Below are 27,996 nucleotides of genomic sequence, written 5' to 3'. Positions count from 1 at the left end.
GAGAGAGAGAGATAGAGAGAGAGAGAGAGAGAGAGAGAGAGCGAGAGAAAGAGAAAGAAGAGCAGCAGTGGCTCCCTCCTTCTTTTTCATTCACTTCCCCTCTGCACTGAGGAGACCTCACTGCTCAGCCTGCACTCTTACACTGTAAGTACTGTCCTTCATCACTGGATTATTTATCACTGGAAGCCACTGTGACAAACTAGATAGAGCTGTTTATCTTTGCCCTGACATTGTTTTTGTCAAATCTTTTTCCCCCTCCCAAAGTGTTGTTGAGCAACAGTCGGGCAGTTCTATGGAAAATGCGATGAGGGTTTATGAGGAGGACTTTATGATAGTCGGTGCCAAATATTTTATTGTTTGTGGTTCAGAAGATGGTTATCGTCAGTCCTGTGCACAAGAGCTGCCTCTCGCGCGGCTTTAGTTGTTGCTGTTGTTGTTTTGGTCTGCAAAATATTCTTCCCATTATAGATGTGCTCAGCCCATTTTTTCTTTCTTTCTGCCAAACTTCTGAAAATAAGCATCCTATGAGCTGCAGTTCCCATGGGGATTAATGACTATACTAGAGATGTTTGTCCTCGTCAGCCAACACATCTCTGAAGAATGTTGTTTACTGCTAAAATAAACCCTGATGCTTTTGTGTTTGTTCCCAGAGACATTCCACAAGTCCTACCTCAGATGTAGGTATGACACACGCCGTACTGTATGATGTCCACAACTCCGTATCTGTCTTCCACGGCTTGTTTATCCGTGAACTCATATCTCTCCTGTCACATCTTCCAATTTGATGATGACTTTATCTACTGATTCCTGCAGACTTGCTGTTTCTTTTTTTCCTCGGAGTAGAGAGGAGCTGATAAAAAAAGCCCAGGGCTATAATGTACTTTTTGATTACATAACAGATTTGTGGCATGGTTTTTTCTCTTGCTGGAATCCTCAGCTGTCAGGACTTTTAATGAGCTTTTTTGCAGTAACATACTGGCACATACCTCACAGCGTGAAAGGCCAGTGGTGGGCCTTTGCAGCATAGTAACTTTGTGCTGAGATCCATCCATCTGAGAAGGACAGAGGTAAAGCCTCGTGGCCCTTTCCCCCCTGTCCTGACAACATTTCTCTTCAACAAACGCCTCGTCTTTGTGCCGCAAAGAGACAAGGAATCCAGTGTGTGAGAAGTTTCGAGTGCCAGGCCAAAGCTGCATTCACCGCCTGCGCGATTACATCATTTAGACCCCCGTTTGCTGCAGAGTGGCAGGACGTCAGATGTGGTCACAGCGGGGTGAAGGTCGGCTCCGGGGGGGGACACAGATTATGTGAAGGTGGAGCCTCTGTCTGAAGCCTGCGCTGCCCGGCTTGCCCTTCAGGTTCAGTGGCTAAAAGGTTTGTCAAAAACAACCCCTGTGAGAACAGGCACAGTAAATGGATATCAGCCCGGCTCTACCAAGCCAGACCACTGAATTATTAAAGAAAGCCAGGGACTTTGGATTCAAGTTGGAACTGGCCAGAACACACACGCACACGCACACGCACACGCACATGCACACGCACACGCACACACACACACACACACACACACACACACACACACACCACTGCCCAGACCAGGTTACATATTAGGCTTAACCCTGTCTGTAGTTTATTGCCCGAACATTTGAGTAACAAAGCTGTTTGCAGGTGACTGGATCACTCACCTGCGACGTGGACCTTGTAACCCAGTAGACGTGCTGCAGACTTGGGGCCTAAACGGGCCTGTCAGCAGGTTGGATTTCAGGCTTTGCAGTGTTTGTCTTCATTGGCAAGAACTGCGGGCAAACTGGAAATCCTGGTCGATTTGGGCAAGTGTTCTACATGCAAGAGTGACAGTGTGATTTCGAGAATGTGCTCCATTCCTTTTTGGACTGTTGTTGGCTCGGTGTCTTCGCCAGCCATCCTACTGGATACCCGACTGACCTGCACACACCGAGTCTCCCACTTTGAATAACTTGCCGTCAAAAAATGCAAATCACGTTTTAGTCTCGGGTTATTTCCTCTGACTTTGACAGTATCGCCGGTGGTGGACCTGTGCTGTCGGTGCCAGACCACATGTTGTCGTCGAGCAATGACTCAACTGAAACACTTCCAGAGCTCCTGGAACAGACAGAGCTCCTGTTCTCTCCTCATGCCTTTAGATAGGCAGAGACCTGGCCTTTGGACAGGCACACACACACACACACACACACACACACACACACACACACACACACACACACACAGACAAAGGAGAGGGGGGAAGGCATGGGAGAGATAAAGTTAGGTGGGGGTGCCATGACGTCATCGGTCAGTGTCTGGGCGTTGGAGGTGATGAGCTATTTGCATTCCCCTTTGGTCAACCCTGTGCTGTGAAATATCACCTTATCGCAACAATGGGGGCTGCTTCACCGAAGGAGGTGCCCCGGACTGACGGGCCAAGAGCAGGGTGGCTTTTGAACGGGGGCCTGAGAGGGTTGCTATGGTGATGACTGTCAACCGGGAAGTCCTTCGCCGTGGCGGGCAGAGCGAGGGTTGAGAGTGAGAGAGGGAGGGAGAGATAAAGAGAGGCAGAGAGCCTGTGGGTCCTTGCCTTGTTTCATGAGTGAGAGGCAGAGAGAGCAGGGCAGGTCTGCGGCGGCGGTTTACGTTCTAGACACAGAGGGAGCGAGAGAGTGTGTTGAGGTCTGAAGGTGAGTGCACTCATTGTCGTGGGAGCACGGGGAGTGATCTTAAACGTTGGGATCATATGGGAACTTCTGTCTGTTGGGCTTGTTTTGCAACTGTGTTTTTTCAAGGTCGAGCAACCTGCCATCTCCCAGGTTGATGGTGACCGCTCAGGGCTTACTCCTCTGCTCCACCGGATTAGTGCTGCACACTTACCCAAGAGCATGAGTATGACGCTTTTTGCAGGACACCCGAGAACTGTAGTCGACCCATGTGATCTGTGTAAGGTTGAAGTTGAAACAGGAGGGTTGGGGGTAAGTAGCTGTGAGTTTCAGTGGGAGCACAGAGAGAGAGAGAGAGAGAGAGAGAGAGAGGCAGAGGATACCTCTTTTCTACCAACGGGAACCTAGGCGCTAGTTCTGGGATGGGGCTGATGCCGGTTCCGAGTTGGTTCAACTGCGACCCTTCTACTTTTTCATGGGCTACAGAGGGGGCACTGTGGGCAGTGTTTCCCAACATGTCGTCCCTTGTTGCAGATACCAGGCCTAATGGCCCCAGGACTGTGCAGGCATCACTGGAGGCTCCCCTTACTGTCACGGTGATTTCCACAGCCGGCTCTGATTCCCTTTGTGATATTACTGAGGGGTCGAGCTGCCAGCACTCACATCCACGGGCTGCACTCAGCTTTGAAGATGCAAAATGACAGGCATGAGGATTTGTGACCTTTTTCCCTCGAGTTACTGTGTTTTCGATTGCGGGTGCTTTCTCATGTGTTTGTCTGACAGATTTTCACTTTTACACACCCATACGCATGAGGGATTATCTTGAATGATGTGGTGTCTCTTTGTCTGATAAAAGTGCTTAGGGGACCTCGGCCCAGTGTTGGGCTCTGCATGGAGAAAGAGGCTGTGGTTTATTGCCGTGCTCCTGGGAACACACTGCCTCTCCATTGACAAGAAGCACACAGGCTGACTCCTCCTGGTGCTCAGACTGGAGGAGCACCATACAAGGCGGTGAAATACCTACCTCCTGATAAATGTGTGTATCCCCCAATAACTGCATATCATGAACTTGCAGCTCCAGGACCTTTTATGGCCTGCGTCCACACATCTGCCAAGTTGCAGGAGGACAGCGTGGTTGTGCTATCAGCCTCGCGGGACCCTTAACATCTCCCACGTAACCGCAGGGTGACTCATTTAATATGTTTAGAAATGAATGCCTGCTTTATTTATTCACCAAATGTGCTTGTAATTGCCTTTCACCACTGTTTAATGCAGGAGCTCTTCAGTTTTATGACCTTGTTGTGCAACTTGTTGGGCAGCAGTAACATTGAGGTTGTGTTCATGCCAATGTGTGATAAGACTTAACCCTTGTGTCGGCCACGTTGTGCTCGGGTAATATCCAAGAAGTAAACACTTCATTAGAGGTTCAGAATCTGTTTGCTCTTTTTTTTTTGACGAGTGTACATTATCTCTACGGATGTTTAAAATTACCACCTTGAGCAAATATTGAGCTCACATTTTGGCCGGTTTCCTCTGTGTAATAGGCTTAGATCTGTTCGTCGGACTGTGTGCAGCAGCTTGTAGCTTATGGGGTCAATGATTAACTCTGTGTCCTTCGCCAGCCTGCACACAGAAGCAGTGGGTGACACTTGTGCTGATGAATGGGGACCAATTCAGTTTTGTGCGTTTTATTTAAGCCCATTGTCCCTTGCTCATTTCCAACAACATGATTTATGGACAACATGACCATAAATCATTACTTTCCTGATCCAACAGATGGCGGGAGTTTGTGCGTCGACACGGTGACAGATTTTCATAATGGTGCGTGTGGTCACCTTGACAGCCTCGTTCTGAGGGAGAACAATGCAAGGAGCTCTGTATGTGGTGGTGAAGGAGGTCATCGAAGGTCAGGACCTGGTCTCATCCTTCTGTGGGAGAAAGACAAAGAGGGAAATGTCATGGATAGTGTCTGTTGAGAAGAACTGACCCCCTGTTGACCTGACTGTATTACTAATGACAACTACATGAGGAATTGTTTTGTCTTGTCATGGATCTTTATTTTTAAAAAGTGTAACTATTACATTACTATGGTATTTCTGCTCTGTGGAAACCTGCCACGGTGGTTCACAGAAATCACAGGGGTGTGGTGAAGTTCACTGACCTTGTAGCTGCTGAGTAGGTCTGGCTCAGCAACTTCAGATAACAGTCTGGTTCTGCATCCGCTCCTTTAAGATAAAAAAGAAGAAGAAAATAAATCCCCTCTAGAGCAACTTTCTCTTTTATGTCAGAACACGAACAATTTCATTTTGTTGACTGAGTCTGTTTCTAAGATTCGCTTACAGAGTTTGACATCTGGTCCTGTGCTTCGAGAGACCGGATGAGTTTCCTGGGAACGGAGGCAGAGATTTCCATACAAAAGTCCCTTGATTCTCATTTTGCATTTCCTCTGTTAGCCTGTTGTGGACTAAATATTAAAAAAAAGGGTAGTCATAAGAAGTGATGTGTAAAATGCTGGGGTTGTGGAAGCATGTCTAAAGTGGGACATCATCTCGTCTACACCTGAGACGCACGTGGGCCTTTTATGGCTCTGTTTTTCTTCTTCCCTTCTTCCACCAGTGGTGATAATGGACTTCTCACCTAGCAAGGGTTTGACTCGTAAATACCCGGGCTGTAACGTCCACATATTTCAGAACGATAGCATCGTGGGGCTCACACACACACACACACACACACACACACACACACACACACACACACACACACACACACACACATCAGCAGTTCTGAAACCGTGTCTCCATGCGCAGAGCTTATAGCTGCCTCTGCTACTGAGTCTCAGTAATTACATAAGAATGCACTGGGCAGTCCGAGCAAACCAAGGGAGAGCCAGACTTCTGGACAGAGATTTTCTTGCTCGATATCGACACTGATTTTTCCTTATTAGGTAGGATTGTGTTTGGTGAAGGCGGAATGCGTGCGGTGCTGGAGCATTTCTCTGTTGAATTTTTGCTCCCCACAGAAATGAGACACAGACACACTGTTATGACATGAGTTTACTCATCAGGATGCACTTTCCATGAAGCAGGGGGTTTCGCCTTTTTAGACCTCTGAGTGGAGGGAGTCCCAGCTAGTAATAATATACTGAAAACAAACCAAAAAAAATCTATGATTCTTATGATATGAGGGCAAATTTAAGTTTTATGAGTTTATTTACGTGGGAACGACAATTCAGTCCCACAGAAATATAATGAAGCCTGTGTCACATACTGTAGGTGCTGAGTTTGGAAGACATTCAGGAGGCAGGGAGCATCTATGCAATTGAGTTGCATTATGGGAAATGCAGGATCCCGTGTTTTGGGAGCCTCGGGTTATCTCAGCCACTTCAGTCCGGTTACTTCCGTTACTGCAGCTTCAATCTCCTGTGGAACTTAATGGAAGTGCAATATTAAACTATTTAATTCTACATTATACGATTACATTTAACCCTTAATAATCCATGAAAACATTGTAGTTTCATTGTGTATGAATGCATGAATATGACAAACAGGGAGCATTTGTCCTGGACTCTGGCAGACGCTGTTGATGCTTGAACGGCAGCAGTGTAGAAGTGATAAAGGGACTACTGCTTCTAGCACTTCTTGAAAACGCCAATGAACTACTCACCTAGTTATTTGTTCATCAAGGTGACGGGGCCTTCAAGGTGAGCAGCAGCTTGGGGGAGATCTGGTATAAAAACGCATCGACCATTAATTGAAAAATGCTGCTCGTGTGCAGTGTTGCCCGTTGTATGACAGATGATCAAGTCTCTGTGATTGCCTTTCGGTGATGATTGATCATTTGTCAGGAATGAGCAGTAATGGTGTTTTTGTAGATACGGGTCAACCGATTATCGGCCTGGCCGATTATTCCAAATCTTGACGCTTTTTGACTCTTTTTTTACTGCAGACAAATATCGGTTTCAAATATCGCTTATCGGCCTCTTAGATTAGTAATAATCGATGTCGGTATCGGCCTTGAAAAAAAACATATCGGTCGACCCCTAGTTGTAGACACAGTCAACCAGTCCCTATATTTTTCCTGATATGTGACAACATATATCGGGAGATGATGACTAGAGATAGAGTGACATTGTTGTCTGGAAACTGGGAAATTGATTCTATCACATCTCATTACATCTCCCAACCTCGTGCACAGAGACACAGAGTGCATATAGTTTTCTCGGTCTTGACCACGATGATTATAGACTCTAATGTTCAGCTGCAGATGCCACATGGAAAACTCATCAGTATCTGTTCTCAGTTTGTAGTAGCCTGATCATGCTACAAAGCCCTAGTTTGCACCATAAAAGATAAATATCACAGTCTTTATTGTAAAAATAAAGTTTTAAAGTGAGGCCTTTACAACTTGCTTCTGCAGAGGCGAGGGGTGTAGGGATCTAGGGCTGTATATGCTGGCCTTGTGTGTGGCCTACACTGTGTTTACGGGCCTGATCTGTTTTTAATTGATTAATAGCTGGTCTCCACTTTCATTCGCTGACCTTCTCCATCATCCCGTCCCCTCCAACTTATTACAGCATTGTACAGGAATAACGAGGCAGCCATATGCGTCACACTCAACAGGGAAAAAGTGGGTGACGCTAACTTTCCCCCTCTGGAATACTAGTGGGATAGGATAATGGAACATTTGTCGGGTCTGGATTTAAAAATGGGATACAGAGATGATCAGTTTCATTTCCAGTAATATATTGAATATCTCCAATTTAAAACAACAACAACAACAACCCTTAAATGTTGATGTCTTTGATTGTTGCTGATTAAGTCAAGAGTATTTGATTTTATATAGAAACAATAAGGAGATGAAATTAAGGGGGCTTTAATGCTCTCTAACAATTTAACTTCATAGTAGAGCAATTATGGACTGGTAATATGATTTGCCTGACAGAAATTATTTTAAATCTTGATGAAAGAAGTCAGAAGGATATGGAGTCTGGCTCAGAATAATTTACTCTAATAATGAGGCGACACATTAGAAGTTGAATAAAAAAAATTATATATTGTGCTATTTTTGGTCTACTGATCTGTCTTGAAGGTGCTAGTTAATTTTCCATTTAGAAATATAGCATTATTCATTTTCTTGATAAGAATATTACAAATACTCTGGAATATATTTCAATCAGAACAAAAAAGGTGTCATTTCAAATAAAAATGTTGCATTCTGTATGTCTGCGCAGATATTTTCGGATGCGGGGCACAAGCGCTTGATATCCATCACGCAAGGACCAACACAGATCACATGCAGTCTCAGGTAAAGACATTTTTTAAATATTGATATTTCCCACTGTTTAACAAATGCCATTGTCTTGATGAAGCCACACAAGTCAGTCAAGTCCAGTGTCACGTCAACATGCCTTTAGTACCGACAACAGTTCTACCACTAGCCCCTGTAGATGTGAGGCATGGGGGTTTTCCCATGACCCCCGTGACCCGGCAACCACACAGAGTGACCGAAGCACCTGATTGAAATATGTAGTGGCCCAATAGAAGAGCTGGACTGGCCATCGTGAGCGGGAGGGGGGGGGGGGTAAAGAGATCACTATGGAGACCACCAGGCTACCACTAGCCCTGCTGGACTTTAAGGTTGACATCCACGACCCTTTCCCAACCTCTCTGGCCCCAGCTCCACCCTCAGGCTGGAGAATAGGGAAGCCTGGTGAATAGGGAGTTAATGGGCTCATAATGGTCCTCTCCTCTTTCAGTGCCCCCACTCTGCACCTTGAATGAGGCCTTTCTGCAGTTTTGGCAAGAGAGATGATGAAGTGGGTGGAACACCACTTCCCACTGGTCCTGCTTTAAATAAATTAGGGGCCTTTTCATCGGAGGCTCCCCCACAGAGCTCAGACATTCTCAGGAGAATAGCTGAGCTGCTAACAAGTCCACATGACCTCCTGCAGAGAGTGGTGTTTACCCAGGGCCAACAGCGGGACGCCATAGGAGCGAAGTTCCCATATTGTTTTTGCTCATCCATATTTCCCATTTCCTCCATGTTTAGCAACGTGCGGAAGTGGTTGGTGATCCAAATGGCTCCCGGCTGATCTTCTCCGCAGAGCCTAGAGTTTCATCAGGGCACCAGATACTAACTTCCCCAGAGATGACCCATGAGGTGGTCATCTCCCCTGGACTCCCTACTCCTCCTCTGAGTCCTTTTCGCTCTGCAAGACTGCCATCTGGAGAGGTCAAGGTGCGCGCATAAATGTCCCGCCGGCTGTGGTTAGTAATAAATGCAGAGGTTGAGTGCGTGGGATTCAGTAAACAAGTGCTCCTCCCTGTGGAAATCGAAAGCATCGCAGGCCATACATCCAGCCATGGACATGTTTTAACATTATCAGTGACGAGATGTGTGTATTTGGACTGATTTAAACACCTCTGCTCTCCTCAAGGTTTCAGAAGTCAATGGAAGTGGCCCAACAACGCTCAGCTTTGGATCGTATTACGGACCCTCACAATCACAGGGTGAGCATTTTCAAACATGTGCATCACAGTCCAGTGGTGGACAAGTAAAAATATGTGTCCAGGATTTCAGCTTGAAAAGGCAAAATCTTCTGAAGAAAATTTACAAAAGAGTTTCGAACGATGTACTTTGAAAGCAGATTGATGGTTGCATACTTCACCTGATATAAAAACACAAGTCAAAAATGAAACAGAACCACATGATTACTTAAAATCACATTGTTGTGCCTGTAACTCAGGTGGACTGTCCAACGGTGTCCATGGCTCTGTCACTTTACCACGCAGCTGGACTCCCCCCGGGGAGGAAAGGCTCATCAAGTTCTCTGGAATCGGTCCAGTGGATGAAACTGGGATGCCAATTGCCCCTAGATCTGTAAGGCGAAGGAAAACACTGCGTGGTGTCAAACACAAGCCTCGTTAATCCAATTATTATTATTTTTTACAGACATTTATTTTCTTGATACATTCCTGTTAAATCCCGTGTGTTAAGTTTCTCAAAGCCTTATTCCACAGGTTTGTTTACTTCCTGCACCTCCCCTTCTCTTCCTAACCCCAGAGTGTGAACAAGCCCAGAGACTGGTACAAGAGCATGTTCAGACAGATTCACAAGAAGCCAGAGGGTAAGGACGTCCCTCCTCCTCCTCCTCCTCTCACACACTGAGGTCCAGAGTGAACTCCTCTCTGTCAGTGTCAAGTACAACCGAGGTGATCCGGCAAACAGAATGTGTGCAGAGGCAACGCAAGGCAGAATGAAATAGCCCTGAATCCTTTTGTCATTTTGTTTTAATTAGATCCGACAGTAATCCAGCTTCTTTTCCCAGCCCCTCAGAAATCAAGCTCCTCATTTTTTCTCGGTTGCGTAAGAGAAACACATTCCTTGTTATTAGTGTGGTTGATGGCACCATCACAGCTCAGAGGTGGTTTCAGTGGAACATTTTAAACGCTCTCCCTTTGTGTTGTGTTGTGCTGCTGTGTAACTAATCATGTGCACATACCACTTACTGAGGTGCTAGTTGCAGTTGCTCCAACTTGAGCAACTACAACATTACAAGGCTGCTTTCTCATTAACATATCCATATCTCATGGAATTACTACTTTGACTAAGTCATGTAAATACTCCTTCCTGCACAAGTGTTGTGAGGGAGTATTAGTGAATATATGATATTCTTGATTCATAAAGTTCTAAAATAAAATTGCGACTTTTGCATTTGTTTGCTAGAACCTGACCTGGAGGATTCAGAGCGGTGGTCAGCCGAACGTAAGTGCACCGACCAAAGTCCACGTTGTTGTCCTGACCACGGGAACATTATCAGTTCATACTCAAGACTGATCCACTGATCCGCAGGGCTCCAGTTATGTGTCGGCAAGGAGGAAAGCAGTGACACGGACAAGGATCTGTTCAGACTGACACCGTATGGAGCCCTACCTGACTGGTGAGTTGGCAGATTTGATGTAACCGCTTCAGGGTCACATGAAGCGGTTACATGCTATATCCCAGCATGCACTGGAAAGGAGACGGGTAAAATTGTCTGATCATCACACGGCAAATACAGAGAGATTGACAGTCACTCATATTTACACCTCTGGGCAATTTAATAAAGTCGAGTCAAGCTGCTTTTACACTGCGGTAAGAAAATTTAGCCTGTAGGGCCCCGTAGCATGAACAGACAGGAAGGCTCAGAAGCAGCAGTCACACACAGAGGAACAGGCATTTTGGCTTATTTTCTTCTTGCTAAGTGATAGATAAGTGTAAATATGTAGCTACGGCTTGGCGCAAACACTGGAAACTAGCAGTAACCGTTAATTTGCCTTTATACAGTAACTTACAGTGTTTCTTGACACGCCCACTAGCAGCATCAGGCTACCACTGAAATGCTGAATTTTAAATGTTTTTGCAAAAGAGGAGATTGAACAACATACTGATATTCGATATATGCAATGTTGATTTTCAATTTCTTTAAACTACTACTAGTACAACACACACACACACACACACACACACACACACACACACACACAGACACACACACACACACACACACACATGCATTTACACTTCTCATCAGATAAAGCTTGCAGTTGACGTCTTTACCTGAACACCGACCAAAACTCCGGGAAAACGTGTGGGGGAGACAAGTTTGGATTTGTTGTTACAGGCCCTCACAATGAAGCCATGATTAAGTTGCTGTCCATGGTGTGTGTGTGTGTGTGTGTGTGTGTGTGTGTGTGTGTGTGTGTGTGTGTATGTGTGTCGGGGGTGTTATGTTTCAGGAGCGAGGATGTAGATAAGCTGTCAGACCTGGGAAAGCAGCAGCCTCAGCCGAAGAGCATATTCGATTTTGAACCGGGAAGGTGCGGCACGTCCGAAAGCCACAGCCAGGTAGGACCTCAAATGCAGCCACAGTTTAAAAATAGGATCTGTAGTCACAGAGAAAATATGCTTCTGTGTGATTCTTTGACCTCTATATTCAGTCAGTGTTGATGTTGGCCCTACTCACAGGAATTTCATTCTATAGTCTGGCACTGTTTCCCCCCCAGTGTGGAGAACAGGTTGGAGGATGGGCACCCTTTCTTTCAGGATTACGGTCTCAGTCCTTGTGGTATATCTTGTCACGCGAGGTTTAATGACTTGTGAGCGTGGACATCCACCGGTGTACCTGCTGCTTGCCACCAGGTGTGCTCGCTCTCTTTTATTCTATCATTCATTTAGCTTTTCAGACAAGAAAGGACATGATCTAAGTATTTTTATTAGGGCTTCTATCTGGTATTTTACTGAAAGGCTGCTGAGGTTGACTCATACAGTGTTTGTGTACCACGGGGGTTGTTGTCTTGCAGTAATCGTGCGCAGCCGCCTGTATGTGCTTAAACACCCCTGGTGAGTTGCAGAGCGGCGTCGCTCGAGTTTTTTTTCTAATGGCTCTTGCAACATTGTCCCAGATCCGGTGCACATTGTGCCTTGTGTCTGTGCCCGTGAAGAAAAGGAATCTTTGTTTCCACTCCCCCACGGGAGCTGAAGTGTCTTGTGATCTGTATTATGGCGTTAACCTCTTGTGGTTTATAATGGCTCACAGCATGGAGACTTATTTAATTTCCCTCTTTGTGACGGTGGCCAATGTTCTATCCCCTGGACAGCATTTAATAATAAAAAAAAAAACTCCAGCAAAACAGACTTTATCAGGTGTTGTGTTGCTTCACAGTCACATTATAGTCTGTGATTGTGTTGAGGATGACTTGCAGCTGAGGGGAGGGCCTTGGCATTCAGAGAGACATTAAGCCAGGTTTTTACAAATGAAAAAGTGAAACTGGAGCAGAGGGTCGGTAGTTCTTGCCAACACAGCCTTTTAAAGTAATGCTTGATCGAATCCCGTTAAATCAAACTGATTAAATATGGATGTTTCCTTAGACTCGGGTGAACTTGAACGTTTGAAAACTTTTAACACGCTGTTTTAAAAAGTTTTGAAATGGTGGCAGTATGGTTGGGATTAGGAGGCACAGGGGGGAAAAATGATTGTGGGCCTCTGTTACATTTGACCCAACAAGGGGCCTATATCAAGTAGTTGGTCCTGGTGGAAAACAGCTTTTGAAATGATGGACCCCTGTATGTCCACGGCTCCGGGACAGTTACCTCTTTTTCCTGGTGTATAATCCAGCCTCGGTTGGCAGATGTTCATACACAAGATAAGTTTAGCGTGGGAAGATATTTATGACAACGGTGCCCTCTGTTTAGTGTTGTCTTCTTTTTTTCTGTCTTTAGAGGTATTTATCCCCAAAGATACAGCCTGAGAAGCCAAAGTCCCCTTCAATTGAGGTGAGCATCTTTGACACAACTCTCATTTCTGTCATTCTGCCTTTCACTTCACCAAGACCTGTTGTAGTTTCCAAAACGATTGAAAAGGGACAGCATTAGCTCTAAAGAGGAAAATAAAATCAGACTCTGTGTTATTGTCTTAACCTTGCCCTTCCAACTCGTCACCATTGCTCGGGCTCAGGCCAGTCTGGTCTCTGAGCTGAGTCGATTTGAGGCCGAGCTGGACTCTGAGATCCAGGGCCTGGAGCGGAGACTTTCCCAGAAGAAGCAGCATCGAGGCCGGGGTGAGGTACTGAGCCCCCCTCCTGACTCTCTCTGCTGAAGCATACCTCCCCCCCCCGAATCTAGTAAAATCAAACCTTCACTCTTACCCCCTCCCCAATTAAGGCTGTGTCAGTGAGATCCCTCTGCTTGCCAGCTTTGACCACGTATGGTAATTTTTCTCACTCTGTGCCCTGGATGACAGCCCTGATATCGCCTGCCTGCCTTGCACTCGGATTGATCTGCTTTGGTAATCACCTGCCTGTACCCCCCAGCCCCCACCCCCCACCCCTCAATCACCCACCTCAGCGAATGTAGATCTGGCTGTGAAAAAATGAAGAACTTTTGAAATCAGTTTTCTCTCAATCATATATATTATTATTATTATTTTTCCCCTTTGCAATCCCACAGCGCTTGTTTTAGAGAGGGGCTTGACCAAATAATGGTTGGATAAATCTCCCTGATTGAAATCGGCTTCATGGGCTGAAATTCTTCTGAAATCACAGACAGCCCAGACAGATCATGAGCGGTGCAGTTTGTAGCACGAGGAGGATAGGACCCAGGGGATTTCTTGCTCCTTTGGGAGTGGTCAGCACCTCTACTTTGTCTGAGTTGTTGTGCGATTTCCTCCAAGCTGTGAGATACAGAGGGCTGCGTTAAATGCTCTCTCTGCTTGCAGGAGGCCAGGGGCAGGGGCCCAGCAACTGCTCCAAAGACTGGAACTGCAAACCTCAGGTCAGTGACAACATTGCATTGGAAATGAACATGGGGTTGATCTCTCCAAGTGATAGAAAAGTAGGTTACAATGTCACCTTCACTGAGCGTAATTTAAAAAATGCATTTTTCTACAGTGGATTCTACTAAAAGCCTGAAAATAAGAGAAGTGTTGTTCTGCATTATAGTGTAATTGATGTATATTTTCTGTTACATTACATAGCAGGGTTCAATGATGAAACAAACATAATTAGATTTTGATATACCATTGTGCTCTAAGTGTGCAATTGTACTTACACATACAGGTCGCATGCAACTTTGAAATAGATCCAGGGCTTTTGGTAACGACTATTAATTAGTTGTTTCCTTGTCCTTCTTTCTTTTACTTTCTTGGTGCCAAAACTTAATACTTATTTTTTATGAAGTTTTGGCACTCCTGTAGTTGTATCGTGGAGAGTCATGCAGGGCAGGTTAGTAGAAAGGCCTCTGAGCACAACACCCAGCTTCTTAATCCACTTTGATATTGCTTCATGAGGCAGAAGAAACTGCCCATTGCTTCCTGCTTTAAGAAACCGAGCGCTGTGATTGGACCAAGCAATAATACTTTGCAGGGTACCTGTTAGTTGATCAGGTGACTCGGGGTGTTGGACGCTGTCGGGACGCTGGTGAACCTTTAACAAGCTCAAGTACAGTATTTGTTAGTTCAAGCAGCATTCCACGTTTCTCAGCATGTGTACGCGAGGCATTCTTGGTGGATTCTCGCTGTTGTTTGCTAAGTTGATCTCACAGGTTTTGACCTTTCTGGCTAGATGGAATGAGGGCCTTCCATGTGTTTAAGAGTTTGTTGCGAAGGACATAGGAAGCAGCAAGCAAGAGAGAGTCCGTTTAGTTTTACAGTTTCCAGTTGTCCAGACAAGACGTGTGTTTGTGTGCATCCAGCTGCAAAGCCTGGAATAATTTCAGACGCTGTCTGGAAATATGCAAATGCGTTGGGAGGAAGCATAGTAGGAAGCTTTGGGCTTCGGATTTATTTTTAACCGGGGGAACAACCACACTCGTGATTCTGATCATGATGCTTCTCGGCTGTGGAGATGATTTAAACTCCAAACTTTGTTTAATACAGATTTTCAACATAAGGATAACAACATGAGTTACGTGGTATCATTGCCACGTCCTTTTCAGCTGTTGTGTCATCTCTGCCCAGTGTATGAAATCCAGCAGCTGCAAACAGATGAGCTGTACATCTGTACATCTGCAGGACACACACACACACACACACACACACACACACACACACACACACACACACACACACACACACACACACGTGTCATTAGACACCATTTCCCCTACATTGGCAGACACAGTGGCATAAATGTAAAAGACCAATATTCTGCTCACCTTTTCAGCAATTCATCAGCATCAACGCCTGTCCACCGCTCTGCTGGCACATCAGTGGCTTCTGCTCCCACATATGGTAAACAACTATTTCATCCCAACACACACGCACACTGTCATTTGCAAACCAACTCTGCCATTTGGTAATGATTTTGAATAGGACCCAACTAGTTTATAGCCCGGACACACGCACTTTCAGTGAGAAGGCCATCAGTTAATCAGGCTGCATATATTTGATGAAATCTTGTAGTAATCTAATGTGGTCTGATGGTTTCACTCATGATTCTCTGCCATTGCCTCTGTTGCTCTGGTATTTCATGTTCTAGATGAGGCTGGTATGTGAGCATGGAAAGCGTTTGCCGTTTTTTTCCTATAGAAACAGAAGATGGGTGGGGAGGAAGAGCACAAAAAATAGGAAGTGAAACCCAAAAGGCCTGATTAAAGATTAGCTTTGTCCAAATGTTTTTTCCTGGAAGTTCAAGATACTTTTTGAACTTCTGTACCGCAGCTGTCGAGGCTGCGATTGCATTAGTAGCAACGCATTCGAAAGCAACACGTGCTGAACAAAGCGTTAGACACCACTCATACTACGGGGCCTTTACTTTGCTCCACAGTAGAACGCCTGTCCCCTGCAAATGAAAACATGGAGGTCCTGCTTAAGAAAGAGGAGAAAAAGGTATGTCATTGTTTAACCTAAAGGGCTGGGAAATCTTTCAAATATCTATTTTGTTATGCGGGTGATTTCTCTTTGTGTGATCTGAATAGATTCTAAATTGTTCATATGATATGAGCATCTGCACAAATCTTCCCAAAACGCTAAGTGAATTTGTTTGTTTTTCCAGATGAAAGCAGCACGAGCCAAGTTCAATTTCCAGGCTCAGTCCCCCAAGTGAGTCACCCTGTGAGCTGACGGCATTTCCTTTCTTGCCTACTCATTCACATTGCTGAAAGAAAACATAAAGTTAAACCAATGTCAGATTTACTCCGGATTAAATCTGACGTATTGATTCTCTTGTTCCTTTTTCTTCAGGGAGCTCACACTGCAGAAAGGCGACATTGTTTATATCCACAGGAAGGTAGATGCCAACTGGTATGAAGGGGAACATCATGGAAGAGCCGGCATTTTCCCCACATCTTATGTGGAGGTGAATTGTCTCATATTTGATGCTATTTCTCTGTATTGTGTTATCTAAAAGCATGGGATTAATAACATTTTCCTTCACAGATTCTTCCTCCCACAGAGAAGCCGACGCCTATAAAGTCTCCGACTCTGCAGGTGTTGGACTACGGAGAAGCTTTGGCTCTGTACAACTTCAACGCCGACCTACCAGTTGAACTGTCTTTTCGTAAAGTGAGTAATAATGTGTTACTGAATTCACTGCTGCACAAGAGCTCAAAACTGGAGGAGCAACAGAGAGGAACATGCTCTCCCTCCTCACAGAGCCCCTGCTGATTTTTGTATTGAAGTATATTCAACGATTTCTTCGAGATTGTTCTTTTCACTTGTCAAAACTGGAGGAGCAATAGAGAGGAACATGCTCTCCCTCCTCACAGAGCCCCTGCTGATTTTTGTATTGAAGTATATTCAACGATTTCTTCGAGATTGTTCTTTTCACTTGTCATATGTATGTAGAAATATAGAAATGTATGTATAATGCTGGGCTCTGTCTGAGACAGAAACAAAATCCACCTACCAGTGCCTCAAAGCTCATGAAATGGCACATAATAGTGTTATTATTTTATTCTTGGCAACCTTATGGTGATGACTTGTTAAAACTAAAATAGGGACTTTTATGAAATCTGATTAATGAAGTTTTACTGCCCGTCAGAAAAAAGTTTTACACCACCGTGACTAAAAGCAGTCAAAGCGAAAAGCTCCAAACATCCATCACAGGTTTGCAGTGTAAGATACTGATACTGCGGCTATGACCTTTTTTTATTAGAGTTTACTGATTATATTTGTGTGTAAGTTAAACAGACATCGGCATTTATATAAACTATGTGTGTAGTGGCGACCTCTTCACAATTGTACTTTTTTCCCCCTCTCAGGGTGAGGTAATCAATATAACCAGGCGAGTTGATGAAAAGTGGTTGGAGGGGAGGATCTCAGGGACCAGCCGGAGCGGCATCTTCCCAGCCACTTATGTCCAGGTCAACAAGATGCCTCGCACCAAATACGCCGCAGAAGAATACTCACCAGGCCCCATGTCTCCCGGCTCCCCTGGGCCCCAGAGTCCAGGACGTCCACTTCACTCACCCTGTCCACGTTCCCCCTTTTCCCCCACTTCCCTCAGCCCCAGACCTGAACACTCCCCCCTCAAGGCGTCCTCACCTGTACCTTATGGCAGCCCAGCTTCACAGTCACGCTCCCCCACCCAGACAGCCGCACCCAAAGAAATGGCGTACAAGTGGCCGAACAGCACCTACAAAACTGCCTCACCCACCAACCAGAACAGTCACGGGGCTGGGACACACTCATCAAACCAGAACTCCACAGCTAGAGCAGTTTCACCTTCCACTCAGTCGTCAGCGTCTGCACACAGATCAGGAGCCGCCGCAGCGAACACTGCCAGATACATTGACCCCTCGCAGGTCTGCTCTCACTGCTTCCCTGAGAAAGTCGCTGCATGCCCTCACCCATGGTGTCACTGTTTATGTTGACAGGAAAGTGGCTCATCACATTCCTTATTTCACAATGCCTGACATGAGGTTTCTGTATTTTTAGGGCGCAATACCGAACCAGGCTGCTCCGTCCAATCCACGTATCAACTCCCTGCCTCAATCAGACGTCCCAAAAAAACCCAGTACAACAATGGTGCAACGCCAACCGTATGTGTGGAGATGTAAATGTTGCTGCATTGTTGCAGTGCAGACCAAGTTTTACAGCTCTGGCGAATTTGTGCCTCAGACAATTTGTTTGTGTTTATGTTCTTCATTTAGATACAAAGCTGTTTACAACTACAAACCACAGAACTCAGATGAGTTGGAGCTCAGAGAAGGAGACCTTGTTCAAGTGATGGAGAAATGTGATGATGGCTGGTTTGTAGGTAAATTATTTTTGTTCTAATTATATAATGTAGAATAAAGAGGTTTATTATAAAATCACAAAGAATGACATCCTCATGGTTTATTACTACCTAAATATGTTTCCTGTGGAAACAGCATAGTGAAGCAGGACTTTATTTAAAGATGGGTGACAAAAAGTCTTGATTGTGAGCCAGAACAGCTTTAACGCCTCTTTTGAATTGAGCATCAATCTTCTGGTGCACTGATGACATGTCATTGCAACATCTCCCAAAGGTGTTTATTTGTATTAAGATTAGGTGACTCCGAAGGCCATGATTAACATAATTTTCATACTCATCAAGCCATTCAGTGACCCTTTGTGCCCTGAAGCGTTAATTTGTCAATTTTGTATATTGTACAGCAACTATAAATCATTTACTGTAATACACTTCCTAAAAAACAACAACAAAACTTTCTGAGGCAGTGAAGTATCTTGACAAAGTTTTCAACGTCAAAACATTTTATAGTGTCAGTTCTCCCTCTAGTGGTCATCATGCAGCATTGCAGATATACCTGGCACAGTAAACTCTACATTGTTTAGATTTAAAATGTGTGCCTGAATGTATTTGTTCCTGCAGCATGACTACAGCGTGTGCTCTGTTCTCTGCAGGTACGTCAGAACGGACGCGGGCTTTCGGGACTTTTCCCGGGAATTATGTGGCACCGGTTTGACTTCCTCGCTTCATGCTTGCCCACATCCACCTGGACTCGCAAGAGTCCAACTAATCACTGCAGCTCACTCCAACCGATCCTGCTTTGACACTCCAGCATTTCTTCATTCCCTTACCCACCACACTGCCGAGCCTGGTTCAGTCAGACCTGCATGTTCCCTCTGTTTCACTGAACAGAGGTGAAGGCAGGGACACCATGTGTGGGTTTCTCCCCTGCATGAGTGTGTGCATGAGCGTGTGTGTGTGTGTGTGTGTGTGTGTGTGTGTGTGTGTGTGTGTGGGGGGGGGGGGGGGGGGGGGGGGGGGGGGGGGGGGGGGGGTGCGAGCATTGCACTGAGACTTGGTGAGTGTTTTCACAGACACCACTTGAGAGGAAAGAATGAATGCTGATGATACTGTTTCAGATGCGAAGAATGGTCTTTTTTGTTCCAGGAAAATTTGGTGCAGGAAAAATCAACATTCCTTTTCACTGAACAGCACAGTTCCTTCTGACGTCCTGATACAGTATGATGCTGCATTTGGCTTTTTGTCACCACAGTCCCATCACAAATCACTGCTGAAAGTTTTGAAAGGCACATTTTTCTAGCATTCTTTTTAAAAAAATTACTAATGGTTCCATTAAATATCTCCCCCAGATTTTCTTTCAGATCTCTGAAATACACCCTGGGCAAGTTTGCAGAAACAACATGAACATCTGCAGATGTGTGCTTTGAGTAAAATAGTAAGGGCTCAGACATGTCAAGATAAGTTTACAGCCCTCTACAAGGCTTCATATAAGAGCAAATATAATTAATACACATACTTCTTTCTTAAGAAGTTTTTTCATAATAGAATATTTGGCTTTTTTGTATGATGTTTGTCCCCCAAGAGATGGGGGGGAGTGTAATGCCAAAGGTGAAGGTAAAGTGGCAGATGATGTTCTGAGCCCTTGTAGAGGTTGACAAAAAACGACTTCACACCTCACCTGTACACCATCGTCTGTGTTGAATATTTGTAAGTTCAATCTATGCCTCCAGAAAATGCTTAAATGGTATTATTGAAGTAATGCTGCACATGCCAAATCTAAAAAAAAAATCTTTTAAAATTCTGCACTGAACAATTCCAGCCCCCTTCATATCTGCTATGTTTCCTACCACTGCTTTTATAATGTTCTCCCTGCTGTTCAGGGAGTCAACATTGTCACTCTGAAAACAATATTCAGAAAATCACTTATTTTTTATGCCAATTGATGGGTGTTATCTCTCAAGCCAATTTGCTATTTTATATGATATATTCATGATTTCCGTGTAAAGAGTGATCTGATATTTAGAAGACACAGGAGATGATTGTACAGACTGTAACCTTTTGTCCAATTAAAAGTATAATATATATTTGCTTTTGAAAAATGTATCTCATATGTTTGGTACGCACTTTAAAAAAGAAGGCAATTAGACATTACAGAGTGATACTGAAAGGAGTGTCTTTGTGTGTTTTTTTTCCGTATTAATTCAACAACACTTAATGCTAGTGTGAAGCTGACAAACAGGAAAGACTAGGAAATTAAATGTTTCATACAGGGAGTAGTATTGAGTCTCATTTGCGTCGAATGCCGCTCCTTTTCTCCAAAAACACCGTAGAGCTCAATTTCGACTTCAGCTATCCAATACAACTCTGGTTCATCCAGATATTGCTTTGCAGACCTTTGTAGCAAAGGTTTCCCTCTGATGACTATTTAATTTGTACCCTTCACAGTTGAACAGTACATCCTGTGTCCGCTAATGATCTTTCTAAAGCTCCAGTAGGAGCAGTCATATGTGGGTTTTGTTTCACATGCAGTTTTATCTTTGTTTCTTTCTTGAGTTCCACAGTTTCCATTTACCGCCATTTCTTAATGACATTTCGTGTAGTGGACATATCAAGTTGGAAGCCCTTGGATATCTTTTTCCATCGCTCTCCCTGCTTTGTAGACATCAGTTAGCTTCATTTTCCGACCCACGGCCTGTTGCCTCCAGGAGCCCGTGATTGTTGAGTGTTACCGCAAAGTTTGAAGGGTCAAAGAATCGATCAAACTCTGGAAATATGTTGACAGGGAAAAAACCCAATTGACCTGACTTACAAGTGCTTACAAGGTCTGGTGAGGCCTAAAGGTTGATGAAGTTCTAAAAATGTTCAAAGCAGAAGGGTGACCAGACCTTTGCATACACTATAATTACTGTGGATTTATCTATTTATTTTGAAAATTCACAAAGTTTACTGAAAATATAGGTAAGTGACCTTTGTGGTAAGGCTCATTTTTAAGATAAGATAAACCTTTGTTCGTCCCTTAATGGGGAAATTTGGACATTACAGCAGCAAAGTGGACAGAAGAATATAGAAAGACATTTTAAAAAGCAATAGGTATGTACAAAATATAACAGAGAATATAAAAAAGATATATAAATACTATATACAGAGCAGTAGCAATAGTTACACATGAAGAATAAATATACATATTGCACAATTTGTTATTGCTGTTTCCAATGTCTGTTTCCAGAGTTATTGTATTTACTTCTTATTCCCCCTTTGAAAATCAAATAAACCCAACACATTATTTATTAGACATGAAGCAGTTATCATGTTCCATCATCTGAACAGCAATTTACGCACTACACCTGTGCGTCATGGTGCTGCACGGTGGTGTAGTGGTCAGCGCTGGCACCTCTCAGCAAGAAGGTTATGGGTTCGTGTCCCGGTTCAAACCAACCATGTATGTTCTCCCCGTGTATGCGTGGGTTCTCTCCGGGTTCTCCGGCCTCCTCCCACAGTCCAAAGACATGCAGAATGGGGTTAGGTAAATTGAAGATTCTAAATTGACCGTAGGTAGGTGTGAATGTGAGAATGAATGTGTTGTCCGTCCCTGTGATAGGCTGGCGACCTGTCCAGGGTGTACCAATGGCCAGCACGTGCTGCTCTGCTCCTTTCCGCCAGTAGGTGGCGCGCGAAAAAAAAAAAAAAAAACACAGCCACGGAGTGATTTCGGATAAATGTCTCAATTATCACCGCGGCGCCCTCCTCTCCCCTCCCCTCCCCTCGTCTCACCTCCTCTCCCCTCCGAGGCGACACGCCCCGGCTCGCTGCCCCGAGTCAAAAGACCTTTATTTTGGTGAGGGCACATGGCATCGCGAGCTCGCCCCCGGTGATACAGCTGCGCGCGCAGCCACAGGTGGCGTTCAAGGGTGCCACCTTGACGTCTGAAGCGACAGACGACAGACGAGAGACGGAGTGCGGGACCTGCGGACGCATCATAGCAACCTCAAGTGCTTCCTGCGTCCACGGAGAGACCTAAACTGAAAACAAATAAGCAACAACTCCTGCTCTGTTTTGTCCGCGTTTGGGAGGCGGCCGTGGTTCGTGGCCGAGGTGACCCGGGACCTGCTGGGTGCGCAAAGATTGAACAGGTGGAGAGAGCACCTTCAATCACTCCTGCGCTCACCTTCGTTGGTAAGTGTTCATGGGAAGTTTGTCGACGTCCAACTCCTTGTTGACTTGCGGTTCCGTGATGTTACTTTTCTGAGCCAGCCTATGGTAGCTTGTGCCCCTTGCCCAGGTTTATTGTCGTCCATCGAGGGGATTTGAGCGTGTCTGTTCAAGTGCGGCAACCGCGGCGGAGCTTTTTGCGAAATTCTGATTGACGCCGAGCATGTGCGTGCGGAGTTCTTAAAAGTGTGCTGTGCCCATTATTCAACTTTGCAAGTCGGTGTAACTGTCTACACAGAGTGAACGGTTTCCTGTCCACTGTTGACCCCCAAGGGCCCCCGGCCGGTAAATGGATCTGTATCGAGTGTATCGAGGCGAGCAGGCAAGGTGGATTGTGTACATCGAGCTTGTCAGTGGGATGTGTGTGTTGAGGGCCTGGACCCGCTGCAACAGTACTGATGTCACATTATGAATCTCTCTCTCTCCTCTCTCTCTCTCCTGGTGAGGGGCGATGACTCTGAATTATCCACTTGAGTTCGAGTTCAGGCCGGCACCTTTATCATCTTCTCTCTGTTTTCCATTTAAAACGTCTAGACAACGCGCTGTGCCTCCAGATCACTCAGGCAAGTGTCAAGAAGTGAATGGATCTGGTTGGTGTGTGAGCTCAGCAGCTGGTAACTACATGAGGTGTTCCCCCTCCTGTGTTAAACACAGCAGTCCCCGTGGACCCTCCATGTTCTCAACCCCCCCCTGCTGTTTGTCTAACTTCTCCATTGTGATTATGCCTTTTTTGTTGTTGAAGTCTCTGTGCTCCACCTATCCTCCCCTTACTTGAAGTTGTGTTGGTACCCTGATGGCTCTCCTTTTTTTCCCCTTTTTTTTATTTATTCCAAGAGAGAACACTGTGTTGTTACAGGATACAGCCGTCCAGGAACCAAAACCAGACCACTGTAATTTTGGACGGAGCAAAGCGGTGGCTTTTAGAGAAAGTTGGTACACGGCCGGCTTGTTCCCGTCTAACTCAGAATTTTCTATCGAGGATCTCTCTGAGTCAAAATCAAAGTTTCAAAGTACTGTATTTATGAGTTCCGCGTTGCTCTTTTCTAGTCAGTTTGCAACTTGGACTTTTCTCTGGGATCAACATGTGCACAGTTATGCAGGATGTCAATATAATCTTTTTTTTTTTTTTAAAGTGGGGGTGGATCCTGTCTCAGAAGTGTGGTTTTCATTTTCAGCAGGGACTTTGCTCATATCTTCGACTTTACATCAAAGGTTGTGAGCAGGACCAATCCCCCCCCCCCCCCCCCCCCCCAAAAAAAAGTTATCTGCTTGAATGAGACGCATGGTTGCAGCTGTACATTTCGAGAGCGTGCGTCTAATGAACAAAGTGGTTGCTTGGTGTGTGCCTTTTGTGTGCGAAGCGCCTAATGGCGCATGCAGAGGATGTGGTGAGCTTGCCCTGATTGCCGAGCAGCAGTGTGGAGTCTGTTCAACGTGAACAGCAGAAACATGATCTGCAGATGAGCTGATGATGCAGAGGGAGATAAGTGGAGTCAGTAGAACCACAGTGTCCTTGTCTTCTGCTACAGCCGACACAATCCAGTCCTCTCTCAGTGCTGCAGCCAAGTGAGAAGGGGATTTCATAAAGAGATGATGGATGATTATAGACTTTTTCTTTTTTTTAAACTGCAGTAGATAAGGTCATGTAACATTTTTAAGATTGTGTTACAGCATGTTAGGGGTGTAAAAAATTCTCCGAAACAAGGTGCAGTTCAGACTTCACCTTCACTGCTTGATCGCTCCATCATGATTGGATCAAAATAGTCACACGACACATGAAGTTAGGAGATGCTAAATTAGGTATAACGTATAATATTTGCAAAATATAGCTTCCCCTTGACTTTGAATAGAATTACAATCTCGTGATTTACATGTGTTTAAGTGTTAATTATGAAATGAATAATGATTTTTATTTCTTTTAACATCAGTAAATGAATGAGATCTCGCAGCAGCAGTGGCGGCAGATTCTGTCTACCTGTGTCACGATATACGATTGTGGACCTTTTGTATCGGTCTTGGTTTCGGAATCGTTACAGCACTGCTACGGGAGCACACACCCTTAAAAAAAATTGTACTGGAAAGGGAGTGACCCACAAAAATTACAGAGCTGAGTCTATAATTATGTTGAAGATACATGAGCTATTAGCGATACCAGCCATAGATAATGATGCAGAAACCCATCAACCAACACCCTTTTTTGACATCATTTGTTATTGTCTTGATACTTTCTCATCTCCCTGGTGACTGCTGCCACACGTATATCTGACCAAATGGGTGTGGTTTTTGAGAATGCACAGAATGTTATTTCAGTCTGCCCGGTCCAGGGAGAGGCTGGCTGCTGCATTCTTCTTCTTTTGATTCAGTGGGTGTGTGTCCAGGTAGGTTTGGACCAGTCACTGTACTGTGTGTGTGTGTGTGACACACAGGGTAGAGTCAACAGCAGACTGCATCACTGAGGCGCGCTGTGGAAAGTTCACACTGGCAAATGGCCACCAGCGAGCGCTTTGACAAGTGTGATTCATACGAGGAGTATTCCCCTGCAGCCACAGTGGTTCATCTGCTTGCTCCTTCGCATCAAAGCACAGCCAGAGCTTTCAGTTGAATGTATTGTGTCTGCTATGTTCATCAGCCATTGGTTCAGTATTAGCGTGTTGCAGAGCCAGTGCTTGTTCGTGTCTATCCAGGAGATGTTGGCTCCCAATTCAAGGAGAAATAAAACTGTCTCAGTTTAGCAGCGTGGTGATTCAGGGAAGCGGATGAAAAGTTGATGTAGGTGGCCAGGTTTAGCTGCCAGACATTTTATTATACTAAGGAGGCAGCTATCTACTTACTGAACTTAATACTGTTCAGTTTACATGAGTTCTACTACAGAACTTATGGTAACAACTTGTTTTTTCCAGATATTTGATTCCTTTCATCAAATTAGGTGTTAAGTCTTATGATTAGCTTTGTCAGATGTAACGAGTGTAATGGTTCCTTTACATTCCATGCATTGAAAACAATTTTTTCACTGTTCACTATAAAATACTAATATAACTGTCAGCTGGTTGCCATAACTGTGTTGTGGAGACGTACACATCAAAGTTAATGACTCATCTGAGGTGAGTCATCATTTTATCTGCGCTCCAGTGAATTACACAGAATTGTTTCAAACTTGTGGTAGCAGGTTTCACTCCCTCTGCCCTTAACTACACATTACCCTATTCATTCTGAAATCAGTTAGGTGTTGCTCTTTATCTACCAGCCTCAGCCTAATGACACTCTCAGATTTACTGCCAATGATCACGAGGGAGTTGTGCTGAGGCTTGTAATGTGCATCTTGTTATCTCTAGTAAAATACAAAGGAAAATACCTGTAATACTGTTTTTAGTTATTCTCAGAACATTCACAGAAAACACAACCAAACAGATGAATTCATATTATTGATATTTTTGTTATTTCTGCTATACTTTCTTTTTATGAAATTTCAAATAGTATCATTACTATCATGTAGAAAATCAATAGAGTTTTAATTTTGGCACAATGCTGTATATTGATAAATATTTCACTCTAAGTACTACTCACTATAATTGAAAAATCTTGTGTAAATTTAACCCTTGAGGCTCCCTACATGTTGATTCCTGAATCCAACATTACGAAGGGAACTGTTCTTCCCCTTCATACCTTCACACCTTCACAATCTTTTTGCCTATAGGGTCAATCTCTCATAGATGTGACAAGAGCCAAAAGGCCTTTAGCATATAGAGTGTATGCATGTCGGGCTTGAACTTCCCCAGAGAGCCAGAATGTCCCTGTGGAAACTGAAATACAGTCTCAGCCAAGCTCATTATGGTTTTGTTTACCTTTTTGAATATCTCATAAATCCTGTCACCTCAAAGCGTGCTTTATAAGCAGCACAGAGATTTGAATCTTTGAACCATGCGAATCCAAATATTTTTGTCAGTCTCAAGCGGCTAATAGCGATAACATATTTGTAGGTCTAGCAGCTCTTCATGGAATGGTATTATTATGCTCCAGTTCAGTGGTGGAGGAGCTCGGTCTTGAGAGCTCACATATTCTGTGCTCTCCTGGCAAAAACACATTGTTAGATACTCAACAGACCACACAAATATTGAAATTAACCCAAATCTGAATAATTCTTGATGAATTATACTTTTGGATTGTGGGTAAAGCATAATACATGGACAGCTTCATCTGGGTAACTTGGTCCACTGAAATGTCCACTTCAATAGTGGGACAACTGACCACTGATGCGTTCCCTAACAACCTTTATATTATATCACTCCACCCACCTTATCAGTCCCTAACTTTACAGGCGGGGTGCACCACATCATGTTAAAGCTGATGTTAAATTAGGAGCAGCAGTTTGGAAATTCTACTCTACAACTATGGGACAATAAATAACGATTCAGTCAACTTCTATTCATTTGTTACATTTTTCTTGACAAAATGCACATTTTAAGACAAGCCTAATGTTGCCTTGCATAGAAAAGAAGGACACCAGTATCTTCCACACAATGAGGCACGCAGCTTATGAATTAAACACTGGATGGGTCACTGCTTGTTTCTGTCGATGTCCAAAGCCAAGGTATCTGCATTGAGACTGAAAACTTCAGAGGGACAAATCCTCTGGATAAAACTGTCAAGGAAAGTTGGATACTGCCTCTTGGAGTCTATTAGTCTTGTCATCTCACTCTTTGTTGGTATATAGGTAAGTGATAAAAGTGTCCATTGTGGTGGCTGCAGACGTCCTGCTGTGTGCAGTTGATGCTGAACCGCGAGCCACAGAAGTGACTTCATGACTAGAATTCTTCTCATTGTGCGCTGTGTGTTGAACCGTGCTGCCCAACTCGCATGCCAGCAAAAGCAACGAGATGTCACCAGAACAGAATTCACCTTTTATGTTCACTGGCAGCTCCCCAGCAGTACTTTTGTGTGATGGAGAGGTTTCATCAAACTTGTGTTCAGCAGTTTGTTTAATGTGAGCAGCAGTGCAGTCCTAAAACCTCATCAGTGGCCGGTTAAGCACAGACACTGAGTGTGCCACTTATCCTCGCCACCATCAGTTTTTCTTTCTTTCTCCTGTTTGTTAACTCTGCCGCATACTTTCACCACTAATGTGAATAAAAGGACGTTTACACAGAGAATTAGCAGGGTGCTTGGTTGATAATGGTTCTCTGTAGGAGAAGCTACCGAGGCTCATGGAACTAACTGGCACTGGCAGAGACTGGGAAAGTTCGGGGCAGCTGCTCCCTGTCATTATCACAACTGCACTTATTTCTTGAGGCCACAAGCAATTAAGAGACCTTAATGATGGGGAGACCAGCGCAGACTGTTAATGAGTAATTGGGTCTGCACTGCTTGTCCCCAACACTTGTGGAATGTGCAGATGATGAAGTGGGCCACTG

General features: G+C 44.5%; 2 protein-coding genes and 1 long non-coding RNA gene across 11 annotated transcripts in view; 2 read left to right on the top strand and 1 right to left on the bottom strand.

Annotated features, from left to right (window-relative positions):
- The first annotated feature begins 3 nt into the window (after positions 1-3).
- Positions 4-20,546, top strand: sorbs3 (sorbin and SH3 domain containing 3). Of its 8 annotated transcripts, none has more exons than XM_035639353.2 (21): positions 4-144; positions 7,900-7,973; positions 8,718-8,906; positions 9,106-9,178; positions 9,415-9,548; positions 9,732-9,795; positions 10,395-10,433; positions 10,521-10,608; positions 11,447-11,555; positions 12,930-12,983; positions 13,165-13,272; positions 13,924-13,979; positions 15,368-15,435; positions 15,971-16,032; positions 16,199-16,245; positions 16,387-16,501; positions 16,582-16,707; positions 17,406-17,948; positions 18,082-18,185; positions 18,297-18,403; positions 19,033-19,344. In XM_035639353.2, the coding sequence occupies exons 2-21, from the start codon at positions 7,962-7,964 to the stop codon at positions 19,092-19,094; spliced, it is 2,160 nt and encodes a 719-aa protein (XP_035495246.2). In that variant the 5' UTR covers positions 4-144; positions 7,900-7,961; the 3' UTR covers positions 19,095-19,344. The 8 variants fall into 8 exon arrangements, with proteins under 8 accessions (XP_035495246.2, XP_047184975.1, XP_047184972.1 ...); XM_047329016.1 differs by lacking the exon at positions 4-144 and adding an exon at positions 2,531-2,693 and having other exon boundaries at positions 15,974-16,032; XM_047329017.1 differs by lacking the exons at positions 4-144; positions 19,033-19,344 and adding exons at positions 2,535-2,693; positions 19,729-20,546.
- LOC124849703 lies at positions 4,357-5,210 on the bottom strand. Its single transcript, XR_007030142.1, has 3 exons — positions 5,010-5,210; positions 4,831-4,894; positions 4,357-4,597 (listed from the first exon to the last, which is right to left on the bottom strand). It is a non-coding gene; the product is annotated as an uncharacterized LOC124849703 (long non-coding RNA).
- Positions 20,547-22,135: 1,589 nt separating the features above from the next.
- The window catches only part of pdlim2 (PDZ and LIM domain 2 (mystique)), a 32,155-nt gene continuing 26,294 nt past the window's right edge, over positions 22,136-27,996 (top strand). The window contains exon 1 of one of the 2 annotated variants that reach the window (XM_035639361.2): positions 22,136-22,552. The gene's annotated coding sequence lies outside the window, so the exon portion shown is untranslated. The remainder of the gene's footprint in view (positions 22,553-27,996) is intronic. The other variant, XM_035639360.2, reaches the window with a different exon arrangement.

Source organism: Scophthalmus maximus, chromosome 19 (assembly GCF_022379125.1).
Source record: "Scophthalmus maximus strain ysfricsl-2021 chromosome 19, ASM2237912v1, whole genome shotgun sequence".
NCBI classification, from domain to species: Eukaryota; Metazoa; Chordata; class Actinopteri; order Pleuronectiformes; family Scophthalmidae; genus Scophthalmus; species Scophthalmus maximus.
Note: the sequence above shows the minus strand (reverse complement) of the source record. Positions and strands in the feature narration are given on the sequence as shown.